Source organism: Eubalaena glacialis, chromosome 1 (genome assembly GCF_028564815.1).
Source record: "Eubalaena glacialis isolate mEubGla1 chromosome 1, mEubGla1.1.hap2.+ XY, whole genome shotgun sequence".
NCBI classification, from domain to species: domain Eukaryota; kingdom Metazoa; phylum Chordata; class Mammalia; order Artiodactyla; family Balaenidae; genus Eubalaena; species Eubalaena glacialis.
This window is the reverse complement of record NC_083716.1, coordinates 214,252,541-214,272,509: the sequence shown is the minus strand read 5'-3', so window position 1 is coordinate 214,272,509 and position 19,969 is coordinate 214,252,541. Positions and strand designations below refer to the sequence as shown.

General features: G+C 39.6%; 1 protein-coding gene across 1 annotated transcript in view; it reads right to left on the bottom strand.

Moving 5' to 3' along the window:
* CPS1 (carbamoyl-phosphate synthase 1) overlaps positions 1-19,969 on the bottom strand; it is a 142,173-nt gene that overhangs the window by 15,961 nt on the left and 106,243 nt on the right. The window contains exons 29-32 of the mRNA XM_061204619.1: positions 14,982-15,059; positions 12,447-12,554; positions 3,224-3,313; positions 1,640-1,810 (exon numbers count right to left, since the gene is read on the bottom strand). Coding sequence (XP_061060602.1) covers positions 1,640-1,810; positions 3,224-3,313; positions 12,447-12,554; positions 14,982-15,059 — 447 coding nt within the window. The remainder of the gene's footprint in view (positions 1-1,639; positions 1,811-3,223; positions 3,314-12,446; positions 12,555-14,981; positions 15,060-19,969) is intronic.

Below are 19,969 nucleotides of genomic sequence, written 5' to 3'. Positions count from 1 at the left end.
ATATTCCTGTGGTTAAGAATAAAGAAACATGAATTTGAAATTCATATATAGAATCTCCAGTGGAAAAATACTTTTCAGGGCCTTCTTCTTATTGGTCTCAAACAGTAAAATCCTATGTACATATATTCCCACTGAAAGCTTTAACAATTTATGTGGTGTCACAGCTTCCAGGAATAAAATGTTACCCTCCCCCAACGTAAGAAGTGACATTCCATCCCAGTGCACTATAAAATCCAAGGCATCCTAAATTATTAACTTAAATAAGATTAACAAATATTTTTTGATTTATAGCTTCAGCTTAAAACTTCCACTGTGAAAGTCAGAAGTCAGAGTCTCAGCTGTAACACAATTATGGTTGAGGTCACTAGTACACATAAGAATGGAAACCTTTGAAGGCATCCAAAATATGTAAATGTCACATAAATATATTATACAATACAAATTAATTTTATTGTATGCTTTATCTAAAAAATTCAAATATATTTACATAATATCTCACTAATCCTCATACTGTCCAGTGAGGTAGTTAAAGGTCATTATTATAAATACTCTGTTCATGGGCATACTGAGGCAGCTAGAGGAACACAATGGCTTTATTATTAAGTTCTTATTCAAAATGTACATATATACGGGCATATCTTGTTTTATGATGCTTTGCTTTATTGCACTTCGCAGATACTGCAATTTTTACAAATTGAAGGTTTGTAGCAACCCTACATCGAGCAAGTCTATTGGCATCATTTTTTCCAACAGCATCTACTCACTTCATGTCTCTGTGTCACATTTTGGTAGTTCTCACGGTATTTCAAATTTTTTCATTATTATTATATTTGTTATGGTGATCTGCGATCGGTGACCATTGATGTTACTATTGCAAAAAGATTATGACTCACCAAAGGCTCAGATGATGATGAGTCTTTTTCAGCAGTACAGTAGTTTTTAATTAAGGTATGTACATTGTTTCTTTAGCCATAATGCTATTGCACACTTAACAAACTACAGTACAGTGTGAATATAACTTTTATATGCACAGGGAAGCCAAAAAAATTGTGTGGTGGTCTGGAACCAAACCCACAATATCTCCAAGGCATGCCTGTATTTGAAGTTAGTGAACAAACCTTAAATTTTCCTGGTCACTCTTCATAAAGATGCCATCAATTTCATTGCCTTCACAGTAACACTGTGAAAAAATTCTGCCACTAAAGAAAATAGGAACTAAGCCAAGGCAGTAAACATTTAACCAACACCACAAGGTAACACTTTTACAAGATTCATGCATTCCTGAGGTCTTGGCACAACTGAAGCCTTATCCCAAGAAGATATGTTCAGAATTTCTGTCTACCAACTAAACTGGCAGCATTATGCATCAGCTTCACAAATGTAGTTTATAAGTCACTCAGCTAGTTGGTTTTGAAGTTATGTAATTCTAAGTATTATTTTAATATTTGAAATGCACAAGAGTACACATAAAGTTGCCTGTATAGCAACTGCATTGCATTATTCAAAGCAAACATCATAAACCCCTAGTCTAGCACTTGAGTTACAAGGTTCAGAATGTATCAAGATTATTTTTGATGAAAAATTATTCCTTTCATTTCTTTGGAACTTAAAAAATGACTAAGATTTTTGAATATATTACCTTAATCGCAACATAGTCAGCAGGAATTATGGGATGCTCCAATGTTGGAAGGGACTTCTCATCAATGTTCTCTCCAATCATCACCTTGGTGGCCACATCAATGAAGTCTACCCCAAGGGTCTTGGAAACAAAGGGGAAGGATCGAGAAGCTCTCAGGTTACACTCAATCACCTGGAGAGATAACAAAATTCAAAAGAAGAGAAAGGATGGTGAGAGACAATGACAATATTAATATGCTCCCGGCCACTCTGGTTCCAGCTGTTACTGGGGCCCAGTCTTGCTTTGCCAGCCTCTTCCTTTTCTCCCCACTGCTTGACTTTTGCTAACTGGTTTCCTTTCAGTCAGTATCCTTGAACTCTGACTTTTTCCCATCCCCATTCAACAATTCCATCCCCACACACTCTTGACAGATTTGTTTTAATGCAGAGTTCAGATAATGCCACAGCCCTACTAGAAAGCCTTCAGTGGATTTCTACTAGCCATGAGATTAATGTCTAGTCCTTGAAATACTTCTATGCTCTTGCCTCAGTATACCCCTTTATGTTATCTTGTACCACCTTCCTGGCCCCAGTCTTTCTTTCTAAGTTTACCCTCCATGATTTCCCTGGAAAAATAATAAACTGAACTAGTCATCATCAGCTGGTCATTGATAAACTGAACTAGTCACTATCTCCTAAAATGCGCCAAATTTACCCACAGATATTGTATGTATACTGTCCTTTCTATCTTCCTTTACTTGTCAAAATTCCAGCTATTCTTTAAGACTCAGCTCAAATTACAAAATCTTCCTTGAAATCTTTTATGATCCACCCCAAATCAGGCATATGACAGTCAAATACATGCTCATACACATATGTGCAGGCACACAGACATACAGACACACACACACACACACACACTAATAGATAGGCTCTCTCTGTTCTGTGCCTCCGATACCACTTTATTTGTACATTCCTTTTAGCAGCTGTTATATTCTAACTTATGTTATAGTTATCTATAAATTCATCTTCTTCCCAGTTCTCACTAAATTGCGGATCTTTGAGAGCAGAGACTGGGCTGTATACGTCTTTGTAGCCACCTTATGACTTTGCATAGTAGGTGAGGAATCAATATTGGTTACTGATTAGTTACATTAAATAAACTAAATTAACTAAGACTAACCTAGTTGACTTAACATTTTTTATTTTTTTGGTAAATGGTATCCAAAACAGCTTCTCTGAGAAAGGAGTAAAGTAAACTTCAGTACATGTAATTTATGACTATTCTACAGTAACCTGGACAGATTACTTTATGATAGTTACTGCATCCATCTATAGTGTACTGAAGATGGCAGACAGTGATCTTCTTTCCAGTGGATCAGAGTGCTTTTCAAAGCTGTGACTGACATATCAGTGCCACCAAGAGCCAGTGCCCTCAAACAAGGCAGGCATTATATGTTGTGCAACTCCCATACTCAGACACAATCAGCTGCAGGGGTCTCAGCTGCTCTGTGGCGGTGTTCACAGAGAAGAGTACCAGAGGGACACAAACCAACACGACCTAACACAGCAGTGGTGTCCTCTCAAACACCTTGGCATTTCTTACCAAGACCTCGTTTCCTTTCACTAGAAACTGGACGTTGAATGGGCCAGAGATGGCAAAAGCCTTTGCTATCTTCCAGGTAGCATCCTTCACCTAGATAAAAAGGACAATGATATAGTGCTAAAGAACATTCCTTAGTTTAAAAACAAACCAACAAAAAAGATACAGCACCTTAAATTTAGATTTCTTTCATTTCTCTGTACAAAGAACTACATCTCCACTGATAATAATAATAGTAATAGTAATCATAGAAGCCATTCTTAGGCTTCTATTAACAAAGTAATATTTGTACCAAATGTACTAAATATTCACAACAGGATAGCAGGGAAAAGAACAAATAATCTTACAGGATTATCTTTCTGCCAAATGCATCTATCTACCTACAATTATATACTCTGGTTTTATTTTGAGGGCTAAATGGAATCCTTTCAGTCTAGTTGCTTCAGCACCAAAACTGCAGTCCAAACTCTGTAGCAATCTAATGACCTACCTGCTGAGAAGTGCAGGCCCTAAAATTACATGGTACTGCAAAGAGACCAGAGAGATTTCTTTTATGTGCTTTTCTTTTGCCCTAGGCTGCAAGGGTAGATATTATGGTCAGAAGGAAACATGTTCCCTTGCAGGGAGGCTCTGCATGTCACATATAGGAATTCCTGTATCCAACCAGAGACAGAAGGTACTCACGCAAAGAGACAGTGCTGACTGCTGGAACCAAGAGCTCCTCATTCATTACTCTTACAAGAGTGGTTCAGCAACTTAATCAGTTATAAAAGCAAGCAGCGTCCATGACACAATGAGCTCTGAGAGATTTGGAAAAATCTGAGTTCCTGAGGTCATTTATCCTGATATAAAAAACTGAAGCACATTTGAAATCCCAGGATAGTGTTCCTTTATGTTGCTGCTGTTACAAAGCATCCTGCTACCTTCACATTCTAGAACAAAGTAAGACCTTCAGAATTCAGTCCAATGTACAACTAGCCAAAGAGGCCTGCCTAGATTCTGATGGCAGGATTATTGGAAAGTTTCACTAAAAAAGCTAAGCCTAACCTCATATACCAGAAGACTAAAGGAACATCCCCAAGTTATTCAAGATGGTAGAGGAGTAAGACGTGGAGATCACCTTCTTCCCCACAAATACATCAGAAATACATCTACACGCGGAACAACTCCTACATAACACCTACTGAACACTGGCAAAAGACCTCAGAGTTCCCAAAAGGCAAGAAGCTCCCCACGTACCTGGGTAGGGCAAAAGAAAAATGAAAAAATAGAGACAAAAGAATAGGGATGGGACCTGCACCAGTGGGAGGGAGCCGTGAAGGAGGAAAAGTTTCCACACACTAGGAAGCCCCTTCACTGGTGGAGACTGTGGGTGGTGGAGGGGGGAAGGTTCGGGGCCACGGAGGAGAGCGCAGCAACAGGGGTGCGGAGGGCAAAGCGGAGAGATTCCCGCACAGAGGATCGGTGCCGACCAGCACTCACCAGCCCAAGAGGCTTGTCTGCTCACTCGCCGGGGCGGGCGGGGGCTGGGAGCTGAGGCTCGGGCTTTGGAGGTAAGATCCCAGGGAGAGGACAGGGGTTGGCCGCATGAACACAGCCCGAAGAGGGCTAGTGTGCAACAGCTAGCCGGGAGGGAATCCGGGAGAAACTCTGAAACTGCCTAAGAGGCAAGAGACCATTGTTTCGGGGTGTGCAAGGAGAAGAGATTCAGAGCACCACCTAAACGAGCTCCAGAGATGGGCATGAGCCCCGGCTATCAGCGCGGACCCCAGAGACGGGCATGAAACACTAAGACTGCTGCTGCAGCCACCAAGAAGCCTGTGTGCAAGCACAGGTCACTATCCACACCGTCCCTCCCAGGAGCCTGTGCAGCCCGCCACTGCCAGGCTCCCGTGATCCAGAGGCAACTTCCCCGGGAGAGCGCACAGCGCGCCTCAGGCTGCTGCAACGTCACGCCGGCCTCTGCCGCAGCAGGCTCGCCCCGCCTCCTCCGTACCGCTCCCTCCCCCCGGCCTGACTGAGCCAGAGCCCCCGAATCAGCTGCTCCTTTAACCCCGTTCTGTCTGGGCGGGGAACAGACGCCCTCAGGGGACCTACACGCAGAGGCGTGTCCAAATCCAAGGCTGAAACCCGGGAGCTGTGCGAACAAAGAAAAGAAAGGGAAATCTCTCCCAGCAGCCTCAGGAGCAGCGGATTAAATATCCACAGTCAACTTGATATACGCTGCATCTGTGGAATACCTGAATAGACAACGAATCATCCCAAAATTGAGGCGGTGGACTCTGGGAACAACTGTAGAGTTGGGGTTTACTGTATGTGACTGACTAGTTTTTGATTTATACGGTTATCTTAGTTTAGTTTTTAGCGCATGTTAACACTGGTGGATTTGTTTATTGGGTTGGTTGCTCTCTTGTTTTTGTTACTTTTTAAAATTTAATAGTTTTTAAAAAATTTTATTTTAATAACTTTTTACTTATTTTATTTTTTTAATTTTTTTTTTCTTTCTTTCTTTTTCTTCTCCGTTTTCTTCTGAGCTGTGTGCCTGACAGGGTCGTGGTGCTCTGCCTGGGTGTCAGGCCTGAGCCTCTGAGCTGGGAGAGCCAAGTTCAGGACACTAGACCACCAGAGAGCTCCCAGCCCCACGTAATATCAAATGGCAAGAGCTCTCCCACAGATTTCCGTCTCAACACTAAGACCCAGCTCCACTCAACGACCAGCAAGCTCCAGTGCTGAACACCCCATGCCAAACAACTAACAAGACAGGAACACAACCCCATCCATTAGTAGAGAGGCTGCCTAAAATCATAATAAGGTCACAGACACCACAAAACACACCACCGGAAGTGGTCCTGCCCACCAGAAAGACAAGATACAGTCTCATCCACCAGAACACAGGCACCAGTCGCCTCCACCAGGAAGCCCACACAACCCACTGAATCAAACTTACCCACTGGGGGCAGACACCAAAAACAACGGGAACTACAAACCTGCAGCCTGCAAAAAGGAGACCCCAAACACAGTAAATTAAGCAAAATGAGAGGACAAAGAAATACACAGCAGATGAAGGAGCAAGGTAAAAACACACCAGTCCAAACAAATGAAGAGGAACTGGCAATCTACCTGAACAAGAATTCAGAATAATGATAGTAAAAATGATCCAAAATCGTGGAAAGAGAATGGAGAAAATACAAGAAGTGCTTAACAAGGAACTAGAAGAACTAAAGAGCAAACAAACAATGATGAACGACACAATAAATGAAATTTAAAATTCTCTAAAAGGAATCAATAGCAGAGTAACTGAGGAAGAAGAACGGATAAGTGACCTGGAAGATAAAATAGTGGAAATAAATACTGCAGAGCAGAATAAAGAAAAAAGAATGAAAAGAATTGAGGACAGTCTCACAGACCACTGGGACAACATTAAACGCACCAACATTTGAAGTATAGGGGTCCCAGAAGAAGAAGAGAAAAAAAAGGGACTGAGAAAATATTTGAAGAGATTACAGTCGATAACTTCACTAGTATGGGAAAGGAAATAGTCAAAGAAGTCCAGGAAGCGCAGAGAGTCCCATACAGGATAAATCTAAGGAGAAACATGCCAAGACACATATTACTCAAACTATCAAAAATTAAATACAAAGAAAAAATATTAAAAGCAGCAAGGGAAAAGCAACAAATAATATACAAGGGAATCCCCATAAGGTTAACAGCTGACCTTTCAGCAGAAACTCTGCAAGCCAGAAGGGGGTGGCAGGACATATTTAAAGTGATGGAAGGGAAAAACTTACAAACAAGATTACTTTACCCATCAAGTATCTCATACAGATTCGACAGAGAAATTAAAACCTTTACAGACAAGAAAAGCTAAGAGAATTCAGCGCCACCAAACCAGCTTTACAACAAATGCTAACGGAACTTCTCTAGGCAAGAAACAAAAGAGAAGGAAAAGACCTACAATAATAAACTCAAAACAACTAAGAAAATGGTAATAGGAACATACATATCGATAATTACCTTAAATGTAAATAGATTAAATGTTCCAACCAAAAGACATCGACTGGCTAAATGGATACAAAAACAAGACCCATAAAAATGCTGTCCACAAGAGACCCACTTCAGACCTGGGAAACATACAGGCTGATAGTGAGGGGATGGAAAAAGATATTCCATGCAAATGGAAATCAAAAGACAGCTGGAGTAGCAATTCTCATATCAGACAAAACAGACTTTCAAATGAAGACTATTACAAGAGACAAAGAAGGACACTACATAATGATCAAGGGATCAATCCAAGAAGAAGATATAACAATTGTAAATATTTATGCACCCAACGTACGAGCACCTCAATACATAAGGCAAATACTAACATCCATAAAAGGGGAAATCGACAGTAACACAATCATAGTAGGGGAATTTAACACCCCACTTTCACCAATGGACAGATCAACCAAAATAAAAATAAATAAGGAAATACAAGCTTTAAATGATACATTAAACAAGACCGACTTAATTGATATTTATAGGACATTCCATCCAAAAACAACAGAATACACTTTCTTCTCAAGTGCTCATGGAACATTCTCCAAGATAGATCATATCATGGGTCACAAATCAAGCCTTGGTAAATTTAAGAAAATTGAAATCATATCAAGTATCTTTTCTGACCACAACACTATGAGACTAGATATCAATTACAGGAAAAATATCTGTAAAAAATACAGACACATGGAGCTTAAACAATATGCTACTAAATAACCAAGAGATCACTGAAGAAATCAAAGAGGAAATGAAAAAATACATAGAAACAAATGACAATGAAAACACAGTGGACCAAAACCTATGGGATGCAGCAAAAGCAGTTCTAAGAGGGAAGTTTACAGTAATACAGTCCTACCTCAAGAAACAAGAAACACCTCAAATAAACAAACTAACCTTACATCTAAAGCAATTAGAGAAAGACGAACAAAAAAAACCCCTAAAGTTAGCAGAAGGAAAGAAATCATAAAGATCAGATCAGAAATAAATGAAAAAGAAAAATGAAGGAAACGATAGCAAAGATCAATAAAACAAAAAGCTGGTTCTTTGAGAAGATAAACAAAATTGATAAACCATTAGCCAGACTCATCAAGAAAAAAAGGGAGAAGACTCAAATCAGTAGAATTAGAAATGAAAAAGGAGAAGTAACAACTGATATTGCAGAAATACAAAGGCTCATGAGAGATTACTACAATCAACTATTTGCCAATAAAATGGACAACCTGGAAGAAATGGACAAATTCTTAGAAAGGTATAACCTTCCAAGACTGAACCGGGAAGAAATAGAAAATATGAACAGACCAATCACAAGAACTGAAATTGAAACTGTGATTAGAAATCTTCCAACAAACAAAAGCCCAGAACCAGATGGATTCACAGTCGAATTCTATCAAGCATTTAGAGAAGAGTTAACACCTATCCTTCTCAAACTCTTCCAAATTATAGCAGAGGGAGGAACACTCCCAAACTCATTCTACGAGGCCACCATCTCTCTGTTACCAAAACCAGACAAAGATGTTAAAAAAAAAAGAAAACGACAGGCCAATAGATGCAAAAATCCTCAACAAAATACTAGCAAACAGAATCCAGGAGCACATTAAAAGGATCATACACCATGATCAAGTGGAGTTTAGCCCAGGAATGCAAGGATTCTTCAATATACGCAAATCAATCAATGTGATACACCATATTAAAAAATTGAAGGAGAAAAACCATATGATAATCTCAATAGATGCAGAAAGAGCTTTTGACAAAATTCAACACCCATTTATGATAAAAACTCCCCAGAAAGTAGGCATAGAGGGAACCTCCCTCAACAGAATAAAGGCCATGTATGACAAACCCACAGCTAACATCATTCTCAATGGTGAAAAACTGAAACCATTTCCTCTAAGATCAGGAACAAGACAAGGTTACCCACTCTCACCGCTTTTATTCAACATAGTTTTAGAAGTTTTAACCACAGCAATCAGAGAGGAAAAAGAAATAAAAGCAATCCAAATCGGAAAAGAAGAAGTAAAACTGTCACTGTTTGCAAATGACATTATACTATACATAGAGAATCCTAAAGATGCTACCAGAAAACTACTAGAGCTAATCAATGAATTTGGTAAAGTAGCAGGATCCAAAATTAATGCACAGAAATCTCTTGCATTCCTATACACGAAAAATGTGAAGGAGAAATTAAGGAAACAATTTTACCATTGCAACAAAAAGAATAAAATACCTATAGAATAAACCTACCTAAGGAGACAAAATACCTGTATGCAGAAAATTATGACACTGACGAAAGAAATTAAAGATGATACAAACAGATGGAGACATATACCATGTTCTTGGATTGGAAAAATCAACATTTTGAAAATGACTATACTACCCAAAGCAATCTACAGATTCAATGCAATCCCTATCAAACTACCAATGGCATTTTTCACAGAACTAGAACAAAAAATTTCACAATTTGTACAGAAAAACAAAGACCCCAAATAGCCAAAGCAATCTTGAGAAAGAAACACGGTGCTGGAGGAATCAGGCTCCCTGGCTTCAGACTATACTACAAAGCTACAGTAATCAAGATAGTATGGTACTGGCACAAAAACAGAAATATAGATCAATGGGACAGGATAGAAAGCCCAGAGATAAACCCACACACCTATGGTCAGCGTATCTTTGATAAGGGAGGGAAGAATATACAACGGAGAAAAGACAGCCTCTTCAATAAGTGGTGCCGGGAAAACTGGACAGCTACATGTAAAAGAATGAAATTAGAACACTCCCTAACACCATACACAAAAATAAACTCAAAATGGATTAAAGACCTAAATGTAAGGCCAGACACTCTAAACTCTTAGAGGAAAACATAGGCAGAACACTCTATGACATAAATCACAGCAAGATCCTTTTTGACCCACCTCCTAGAGAAATGGAAATAAAAACAAAAATAAACAAATGGGACCTAATGAAACTTAAAAGCTCTTGTACAGCCAAGGAAACCATAAACAAGACAAAAAGACAACCCTCAGAATGGGAGAAAATATTTGCAAATAAAGCAACTGACAAAGGATTAATCTTCAAAATATACAAGCAGCTCATGTAGCTCAATATTAAAAAAGCAAACAACCCAATCCAAACATGGGCAGAAGACCTAAATAGACATTTCTCCAAAGAAGATATTCAGATTGCCAACAAACACGTGAAAGGATGCTCGACGTCACTAATCGTTAGAGAAATGCAAATCAAAACTACAATGAGGTATCACCTCACACCTGTCAGAATGGCCATCATCAAAAAATCTACAAACAATAAATGCTGGAGAGGGTGTGGAGAAAAGGGAACCCTCTTGCACTATTGGTGGGAATGTAAATTGATACATCCACTATGGAGAACAGTATGGAGGTTCCTTAAAAAACTAAAAATAGAACTACCATATGACCCAGTCATCCCACTACTGGGCATATACCTGAGAAAACCATAATTCAAAAAGAGTCATGTACCACAATGTTCATTGCAGCTCTATTTACAATAGCCAGGACATGGAAGCAACCTAAGTGTCCATCGACAGTTGAATGGATATAGAAGATGTGGCACATATATACAATGGAATATTACTCAGCCACAAAAAGAAAAGAAATTGAGTTATCTGTAGTGAGGTGGATAGACCTAGAGTCTGTCATACAGAGTGAAGTAAGTCAGAGGGAGAAAAACAAATATGGTATGCCAACACATATATATGGAATCTAAAAAAAAAAAAAGTTTCTGAAGAACCTAGGGGCCGGACAGGAATAAAGACGCAGATGTAGAGAATGGACTTGAGGACACGGGGAGGGGGAAGGGTAAGCTGAGACGAAGTGAGATATACACTACCAAATGTAAAATAGACGGCTAGTGGGAAGTAGCTGCATAGCACAGGGAGATCAGTTCAGTGCTTTGTGACCACCTAGAGGGGTGGGATAGGGAGGGTGAGAGGGAGATGCCAGAGGGAGGGGATATGGGGATATATGTATACGTACAGCTGATTCACTTTGTTATACAGCAGTGACTAACACAACAATGCAAAGCAATTATACTCCAATAAAGATGTTAAAAAAAATGTACACAAATAAACATGTGTTGGCTGATTAAAAGAAAAAAAAAAAAAAAAGATGACAGCCTCAAAGACGACACTTAGCAATGCATATTGAGAACTGAGGCAGAGTCATCATTACTGGAAAGGTCTTTCAAGCAGTGGTTCCAAAAGAGGGTTTGAAAGAGACATTCATAAAGTACTGTTTGAGGTGAGGGTAAGGGCAGACAGTGAAAGCATCGGTTGTAGAAAGTTCTCACGTGACTGCTGCATACCTGCTTCTAACTGAGAAATATTGCTTTAGATGCTGCTCACCTGTAAGTGGCCCAAACATTAGAATCATCTCCAGCAGTAGTTATCCAAATGTGGTCCCCAGACAAGCAGCAATAGCATCACATGGGGTCTTGATAAAAATACAAATTCTGGGGGCCTGCTCAGAACTACAGATTTAGAAACTGGGGATGGAGTCCTGCAACCTGTATTTTAACAAGTCTCCCATATGGTTATGATGCATACAGTTAGAGAACCACTGCACTAGCATACAACCAGATGGGCTCTGAAGGGTAGTGAAGGAAATTGTCATCTTTAAAATACCCAGCAGACTCAGAGGAGGAAGTTCCCCTCAAAATTAAATTTTACCTGGGGCATGTCCTACTGCTACCTAGTTAAAAATATGTTTTTAATGGGCTTCCCTGGTGGCACAGTGGTTAAGAATCCGCCTGCCAATGCAGGGGACACAGGTTTGAGCCCTGGTCCAGTAAGATCCCACATGCCACGGAGCAACTAAACCCATGCGCCACAACTACCAAGCCTGCGCTCTAGAGCCCATGCACCACAACTACTGAAGCCCACGCGCCTAGGGCCCGTGCTCCGCAGCAAGAGAAGCCACCACAATGAGAAGCCCGAGCACTGCAACAAAGAGTAGCCCCCGCTCGCTGCAACTAGAGAAAGCTTGCGTACAGCAATGAAGACCCAACACAACCAAAAATAATAAATACATAAAATAAATAAATTTATAAACAAAAAAGGAAATGCCTAATAAAAAAAAACCCTTCACAATCCAGCCCCAATTAAAAAAAAATGTTTTAAATCTTTTTCCCCCTTCCAGTTTTATTTATAAATGATGACCTTTTCAATGGCTCCTTGGCTGATGGTTTGTGTGGGCAGCATCAGAGTAGCATCTCCTGAGTGGACGCCTGCATCTTCCACGTGTTCAGAGATGGCATGGGAGATGACCTGGCCAAAAGAAGATTTGCAAAAGAAGTGTCAGCTCTTCTTCAATGAAGCTACTGCCTGACCCATCCCCCTTAATTCTAACAGATGCCTCCAGCATTGAGCAGTTTCTTTGCTAAGTCTCTGATGAGAGCAGTAGAAAGAGCTGCGCATGTAGCCTCACCAAGTCTCCCTGTGCAGTGACAGATCACCTCTAAGGGCAGCTGAGAGTGTCTGAGAGCTTACCTCCCTCTTCCATTGATTAGAATAGGTATTGATACCAGGAAAAGAAGGCAACTAAGCCAACTCATAATGACTTTTAAAAATGGATAGGAAACTAAAGCATTTGGGGGGCATTGGAGACAGCTTTATCTTTTCCTTCCAGGTTAAGTTTTAAACACTGGAAAAGAAAAGATGGGAGAGGTCAATATCTAGCTTAGGTAAATGTCATAACTTAGATGGATCAGAAAGAAAATGTTAAGATCTAAAGATCAAGAGATCTTTATCAGCACCACACTCTAACCAACTGAGCTAACCGGCCACCTACAAGAGATCTTTCAACTGAAATTTGAGACAGGAAGGAAGCAAGAGGAAAATATTCTTGTCCTCTTTTAGAGGTAAGAAAACCAAGGCAGTATAAGAATAAATAACCCAAGTACATGTGACTGCTATGTGACCAAGTCAGGATTTTGAACCCTTATCTGTCAGATTGCAAAGTTTACGGTCTCAAACACAATAACCTAAATGTTAACAGTATGTGTGTCTTTGGAAAATGATAAAGCTGAGAGTGGGGGAGAATAATTGGGTGGCTGTAAAAGACTTAAATAAATTACAGTGAAGATCTGTGTGTCAGATTTATCGATGAAGTAAAGCAGAGTGACATTTGAGTCCCAGTACTCCTGCTGTCACTTACGAGTTCTGTGACCCGGGTGACATACTTCATCTCCTTAGCCTCGGTTTCTGATAAGATAGGAATAACAATGGTATCTGCCTCACAGCATGTTTGTAAGGATAAAAGAGAACACATAAACAGCGTCTGGCATGATATTTAGTGCAGAGTAAGCGCTCAAATTTTTTATGCTGTCTAGAAATGGGGAGGCAACACCTCACTGAACTCTGAAAAAAAGTTATAATATGTCTGAAGTACTAGGCCCATTTCTGAGTGTGACTGTTTAAAAGTTATGTGAATAACCTGGAACACTTCCAAAAGAAGGAGTCCAGGATGATAAGCAATGGTCAAGGTCTAAGAGAATCTTAGGGCAAGAGCATATCCTAGCAAAATGGAACCAAATCAGGCCAACAGACCAGCATTACTTTACCAGCACAATGTTTGAAAAAACGTAAATGTCTGTAGGCCAGTCTTACATTCTCCACTTCCACACTGGTATGGTCACATTCGTCTTATTTTATACCTCAGTCTCAAATACATAAAATGTTGAAGTGGGAAAGAACATACATATGCTCCATAACTCTGGAGGCCAGCAGGTCAGGGATGAAAATTCTAGGGAAGCAGACCTTAGTTCAAGAGAAGGAATATATTAGATGTCCAAGAAGTAAAAGCAAAAACAAAAAATATATACGTCATCTTACAGCTTTTTATGCTCTGTATAACCAAAAGAGTTAAACAGAAAGCAAATGACCACTTTCCAGGGTTGCTGTGAAGAAAATTCTCATCCTTGGGGAGTAAGGGGTTGAAATAAATGATATCTAAGGGTGCTTAAACTCTAGATTATAGGATAAGAGGTCATCCTTACTATATATATAGTATTTTTTTTGAAACAACCTTGCTTTGAACTGATAATCTGGAAGACCAAAAAAAAAAAAAAAGACCAAAACAAAGAAACAAAAAAAGCTTTAACATGCCTTATTAGTACAACTTGAAAACTAAAGGAAAGAATTCTTCATACTTTCATGTCTCCCTGAAGTTGGAGGCATTCATTGTATTAGTGATACAAGATGTGATATGGTAACCCAATTTTATATTATTATCTTTACCCACCCTACTCTGTTCAGTTGTGCTTTTATTAACCCAATAAAAAGGAGAAGGATGGAAAAATCAAGAGAGAAGAAAAACTAGGGATTCAATTAGGAACTTCAGAAAGAAAAGTATTGGATGTTTTTCTAATATCCATTGAAACAAAAAAGGAAACACACAGACAAAAGAAAATGAGAGAGAAAATCTATTCAAAAAGAACGAGTACAGGATGATAATTTTTAACATCATCAAAGAGAAATTCTAACAGATGAAAAGCAGAAGATATGCTATCCATGACACATGAACTGAATTGTCAGTGAATTGGAACAATTTTTTTGACTGAGCAGCTTGTCCATTATTTTTAGAGACCTGTTTTGTAGATATCACAAACTCTAATCTCAGTTACGTTTCTAAATTGCCAAGAAAAAATTTCTGATGGGAAGGCAGGGATGGGGGGTGGGAGATAAAGCACTTACTCTTCCATCTCTGCCAACAGCATCCATTTCCACTTCCCGGGCCCCCTCAATAAATTTTGTCAGCACCACTGGGTGTTCCTGTCACCGAGGAAAACAGAAGGGCAGAAACTTTAGCTGAAATTACATGTATGGGGTCAGGTAAATCGTGTACCTTAAGTCAGTACCACGGCAATACTTGAAAAAAAAAACAATGCTCAACATACTACTCAAACTCATTAGCCAGTTTGTTTAGTAAGAATGCGGTCATTCTCTGCTAACAGGGAGGAAGAGGAAATCTTTCTCCAATTTTCAGTTCTCAGTGAATTGAACATGAGTTTTGAAATTTCAAACATCGACTTCTAGGTGAGTTAGAGAAAAGAGGAGGCTAAGGAGAGGGCAGAATGAGGTTCCTTTTCTGTCTCCAGAGTTGTAAATATCTATTTTATTTATAATTATATATCAGTATTGGTTCAGGTTTTTTCTCTCTTCCTACACTTATCTTTTCCAAGCACTACAATGCCCTCAGTTAGTTCTCTGTATGAGAATTGTGAATGAACTTAGAAGGAGAGCAGCATTTTGTTTCAGTTTTATTAGGCCAAAGATGGAATTATTTACATGGAATTGACATGCTTTAAATCACTTCTAAAGTGTGACATTTGTAACTGCAAAATCAAACATTTTTCTTTATAAATCTTAAAACGTTCTCCCTCTCTCAGCTGTTTCAGACCCCTTATTTTTCTTGATGTTCTTCCCACACTCGGTTCCTTCACGACAGTGCTGCAATGCCCTCCGCAGCTTGATCACTAGGTGCTTTTCCAGACTAAAAGAAGTGGTTGAATGAAGGCCTCCAGGGTTTAGGCATCTCTTCTCCTCTGCCCCAGGCACCAGCAACCGGCACCACTTGCTGTTTTCTTACCAGACCCTGCCTTTACCTGTCTCCATGCCTCTCTTCCACCAATGCACTCCACCTTCTCTCCTCAGCTTCATCTTTCAAATTTCAACCCATCTTTCAAGGCCTAGCTCCAATGCCACCTCCTCCCTGAAGGCTTCTCTGAACATGTCTTTTTGCTCTGAACACAAACTCCTTTTGGCCACTACCTTGGAGTTTATCATCTTATGCATATGTGTTAAATATAATATATCTAAAATACAAGCAAAAATAAACAAATGGGACCTAATTAAATTCAAAAGCTTTTGCACAGCAAAGGAAACCATAAACAAAACGAAAAGAAAACCTACAGATTGGGAGAAAATATTTGCAAATGATGTGACTGACAAGGGCTTAGTTTCCAAAATTTACAAACTCCTCATGAGGCTTAATATCATCAAAAGAAGCAACCCAATCAAAAAATGGGCAGAAGACCTAAATAGACATTTCTCCAAAGAAGACATACAGATGGCCAAGAGGCACATGGAGAGATGTTCAACATCGCTAATTATTAGAGAAATGCAAATCAAAACTACAATGAGATATCACCTCACACCAGTCAAAATGGCTATCATCGAAAAATCCACAAACAATAAATACTGCAGAGGGTGTGGAGAGAAAGGAACCCTCCTACACTGTTGGTGGGAATGTAAATTGGTACAGCCACTATGGAGAACAGTATGGAGGTTCCTTACAAAACTAAAAATAGAGCTACCATATGACCCTGCAATCCCACTCCTGGGCATATATCTGGAGAAAAAGATGGCCCAAAAGGATACACGCACCCCAGTGTTCACTGCAGCACTGTTTACAATAGCCAAGACATGGAAGCTACCTAAATGTCTATTGACAGATGAATGGATAAAGAAGATGTGGTATATTTATACAATGGAATATTACTCAGCCATTAAAAAGAATGAAATAATGCCATTTGCAGCAACATGGATGGACCTTGAGACTGTCATACTGAGTGAAGTAAGTCAGACAGAGAAAGAGGAATATTGTATGATATCCCTTACATGTGGAATCTAAAAAGAAATGATACAAATGAGCCTATTTACAAAACAGAAACAGACTCACAGACTTACAGAGTGAACTTATGGTTACCAGTGGGGAAGGATGGGGGGAAGGGATAGTCAGGGAGTTTGGGATCAACATGTACACACTGCTGTATTTAAAACGGATACCCAACAAGGACCTACTGTATAGCACAGGGCACTCTGCTCAGTGTTATGTGGCAGCCTGGATGGGTGGGGAGTTTGGGGGAGAATGGATACATGCATATGTATGGCTGAGTCCCATTGCTGTGCACCTGAAACTATCACAACATTGTTAATCGACTATACTCCAATATAAAATAAAAAGTTAAAAAAATGTAATATATCTTCTCTCTTTAACAGAACATTTTAAATAGAAGTGAATTTTGTAAAACAATTCAAAATAACCAATGTCTCAAGCCATAAATAAGCTTCTCTCTTCTTAAATTTATTATTAAATGAAGAAATTTTCCTTTTCTTCAAAGGCCTATCGGACATGGAAAATTTTTTTCATCTCTGTTTCCTCTTTTTTAAAATATTGGATGTTTACTGTTGGCAGGCCTGGTAGAGCTGTGTTGAGACTTATGTGGGAATTTTTCCCTATATTATAATAACAATATAACTGCAAACAAAGATAAAGTTTAACAGCTGTCTTAGTCTCTCTAGCCAAGCCTAAGACAGGGGTTCTTGTTCAAGTGATTTATTGAGGGAGTGAGAAAAGCAGGATGGGGCAGCGGGAAAAAACTAGGAAGTTCGTGGTCTCAGTGGGGACTGGATTTGGCCTTACCACAGAGGGAGCTCTGAGTTGCAGCACAGAGTAAGTCCCATCTTGAGGCAAAGGGCAGTCATTGCCCAGCGTTTTGAGCGTGGTGGTAAGGTGAGGGATCTTGCCTCCTGGTTGACAGAGGCTCCCATTTGACTGAGAATAGTTATCCTGAGAAGTATAGCTGGGAGGTGTCCTCAGCTACCTCGGCAGGTGGGGGATGGGTGCTCCCACAGGTAAAGGGATCTGAGGGGGGCAACAAAAGCATCCTCCATCCTGGCCAACTGAACACATTTATGAAATAGCCCTTAATATGCTGAGGAAGAAAATTTCTTAATAAATTTCAGTCTTTCAGCAACATTATACATTGTTGGCCCTCTGAAAGCACTTCTTTCCTTAGGTGTCCATGATCACCTTTTCATACTTCTTTCTCAGGCTCCTTTGTGGTTCTTTCTTCCCTGCTCAGCCCTTAAATGCCAGTATTCCTTTCATCTCTGTCTTAACTGTTCCTTTTCCTCTATACTATCCCAGGTGATTGCTTCCAATCTCAAAACTTCAATTACAACGATATGCTATTGACTTCCAAATCTATATCTACATCTCTGTCTTCAGCCATGATCTTGATCTTCAATTCCAATTCTATATAACCCTCTGCTTTCAGAACGTCTCTACTTGGACTTCTCACAGGCACCTCACATTCAAAAGGTCAAATATTACATATATGATTTCCCCCTCTAAAATTTCTCCCTTAAGTGTTCCTTGTTTCAATAAATGGTACCACTGTCCATCCAGCTGTCTAAGGCAGAAACTCAAGAATCATCTCTTATCCTCTCTCACCCTCCACCCCCATCCATTCACATCCTCAATACACATTCTCAATATTTCTAGAACACATGCACTTCTCTCCATCTTTACTACCATTACTCTGATCCAAGGCACTGTCATCTCTACCCTGAGCTACACAACAGCCCCCTAACCTCCTTCCATGAATTCAGACTTGTCCCAGATTTTATGCTCTATACTATAGAAGAGTGATCTTTTTTTTTTTAACTTTCAATTGCTCTTTTTTTTTTTACTTGAAGTATAGTTGATTTACACTATTGTGTTAGTTTCAGGTGTACAGCATAGTGATTCAGTATTCAGAAAATATGACTAAAATCCACCTCAGTATAATAACTGACAAGGTTCTCTTTATCTGCTCCTTGTCTTTCTGCTTTTCCACCATCGTTATAATCAACACTCCCCACATGTTTGGCATCCTAGCCATATAAGTGAATGCTTTATCAGTTTCTAGAAACTCCATGCTCTTTCTCAGCTTCAGGCCTTTACATACGCTGTCCTTTCTTCCTACTCACACCCACAATGTAAACCTTTTAACTCTGAATCAACCATTTGGAATCAATTTAAAAGTCCCTTCTTCAGGGACTGGACCCTGATACTTTTACACTCTCCTTCAACATCATGTATTTTCTCTATTGCAATGCTCATCATATTTAATTATAATTATTTGATGTCTGATGTCCCTAGTAAAGAGAGTCCTCTGTGAGACTATCTTTTCATGAATGTAACCCCTGATACTGAGAACAATGTCATTATATAGCAGGTGCTAAATATGAATGGATACATAAATATATCAATGATTAATGGGGGCTAGTTTTACTCTAGATTCACCGAATTGAGAATCCCAGATTCTGCTGTAATTTGATGGGGAGACTTGAACCAGAAGTACTCCATTAAGACATCTCTATTATAAAACTTTGGCCCTGTAAGGATTCTATCCACCTGCTAGCAGAAAAAAATATTTTAAAAATATTCTACCAAGTAGAGGCTCTATAAGATCCACTGTCCCAGACAGAGAACACCTGCCTCATCATTCACATGAGACCAGCTGGGTCAGGCTGTTGGTTTCTCAAAAGATGAGTGTGGCAGGACCCCTCGCAGGGAGTGAGATAGAGAAGAGGACAGTATCTCACTCCAGAGCACATTAATGAAAACTGGCCCTTTGGAGAGAGTCCCTCCTCAGTTATCTGACTTCCACACAAAAGTGAATTCAAAATCCACTTGGTTTCTTTTTTATACTCTGTCTCTTCTCACTCTTTATCCTTATGCACTCTTTTCACTGACCAAATTTCCTTGGGGAGCAACTGCCACGCAGAAACGAAGCCCAGCTTCATGTGTGCAGGAACAATCCATGCTCTTTATTCCTCTTTCAAATGCCTCTGATTTCACTCTTTGGCTCCCTCCAAACTCCACTTGCCTAACATCAAACCCTTCTCTATGA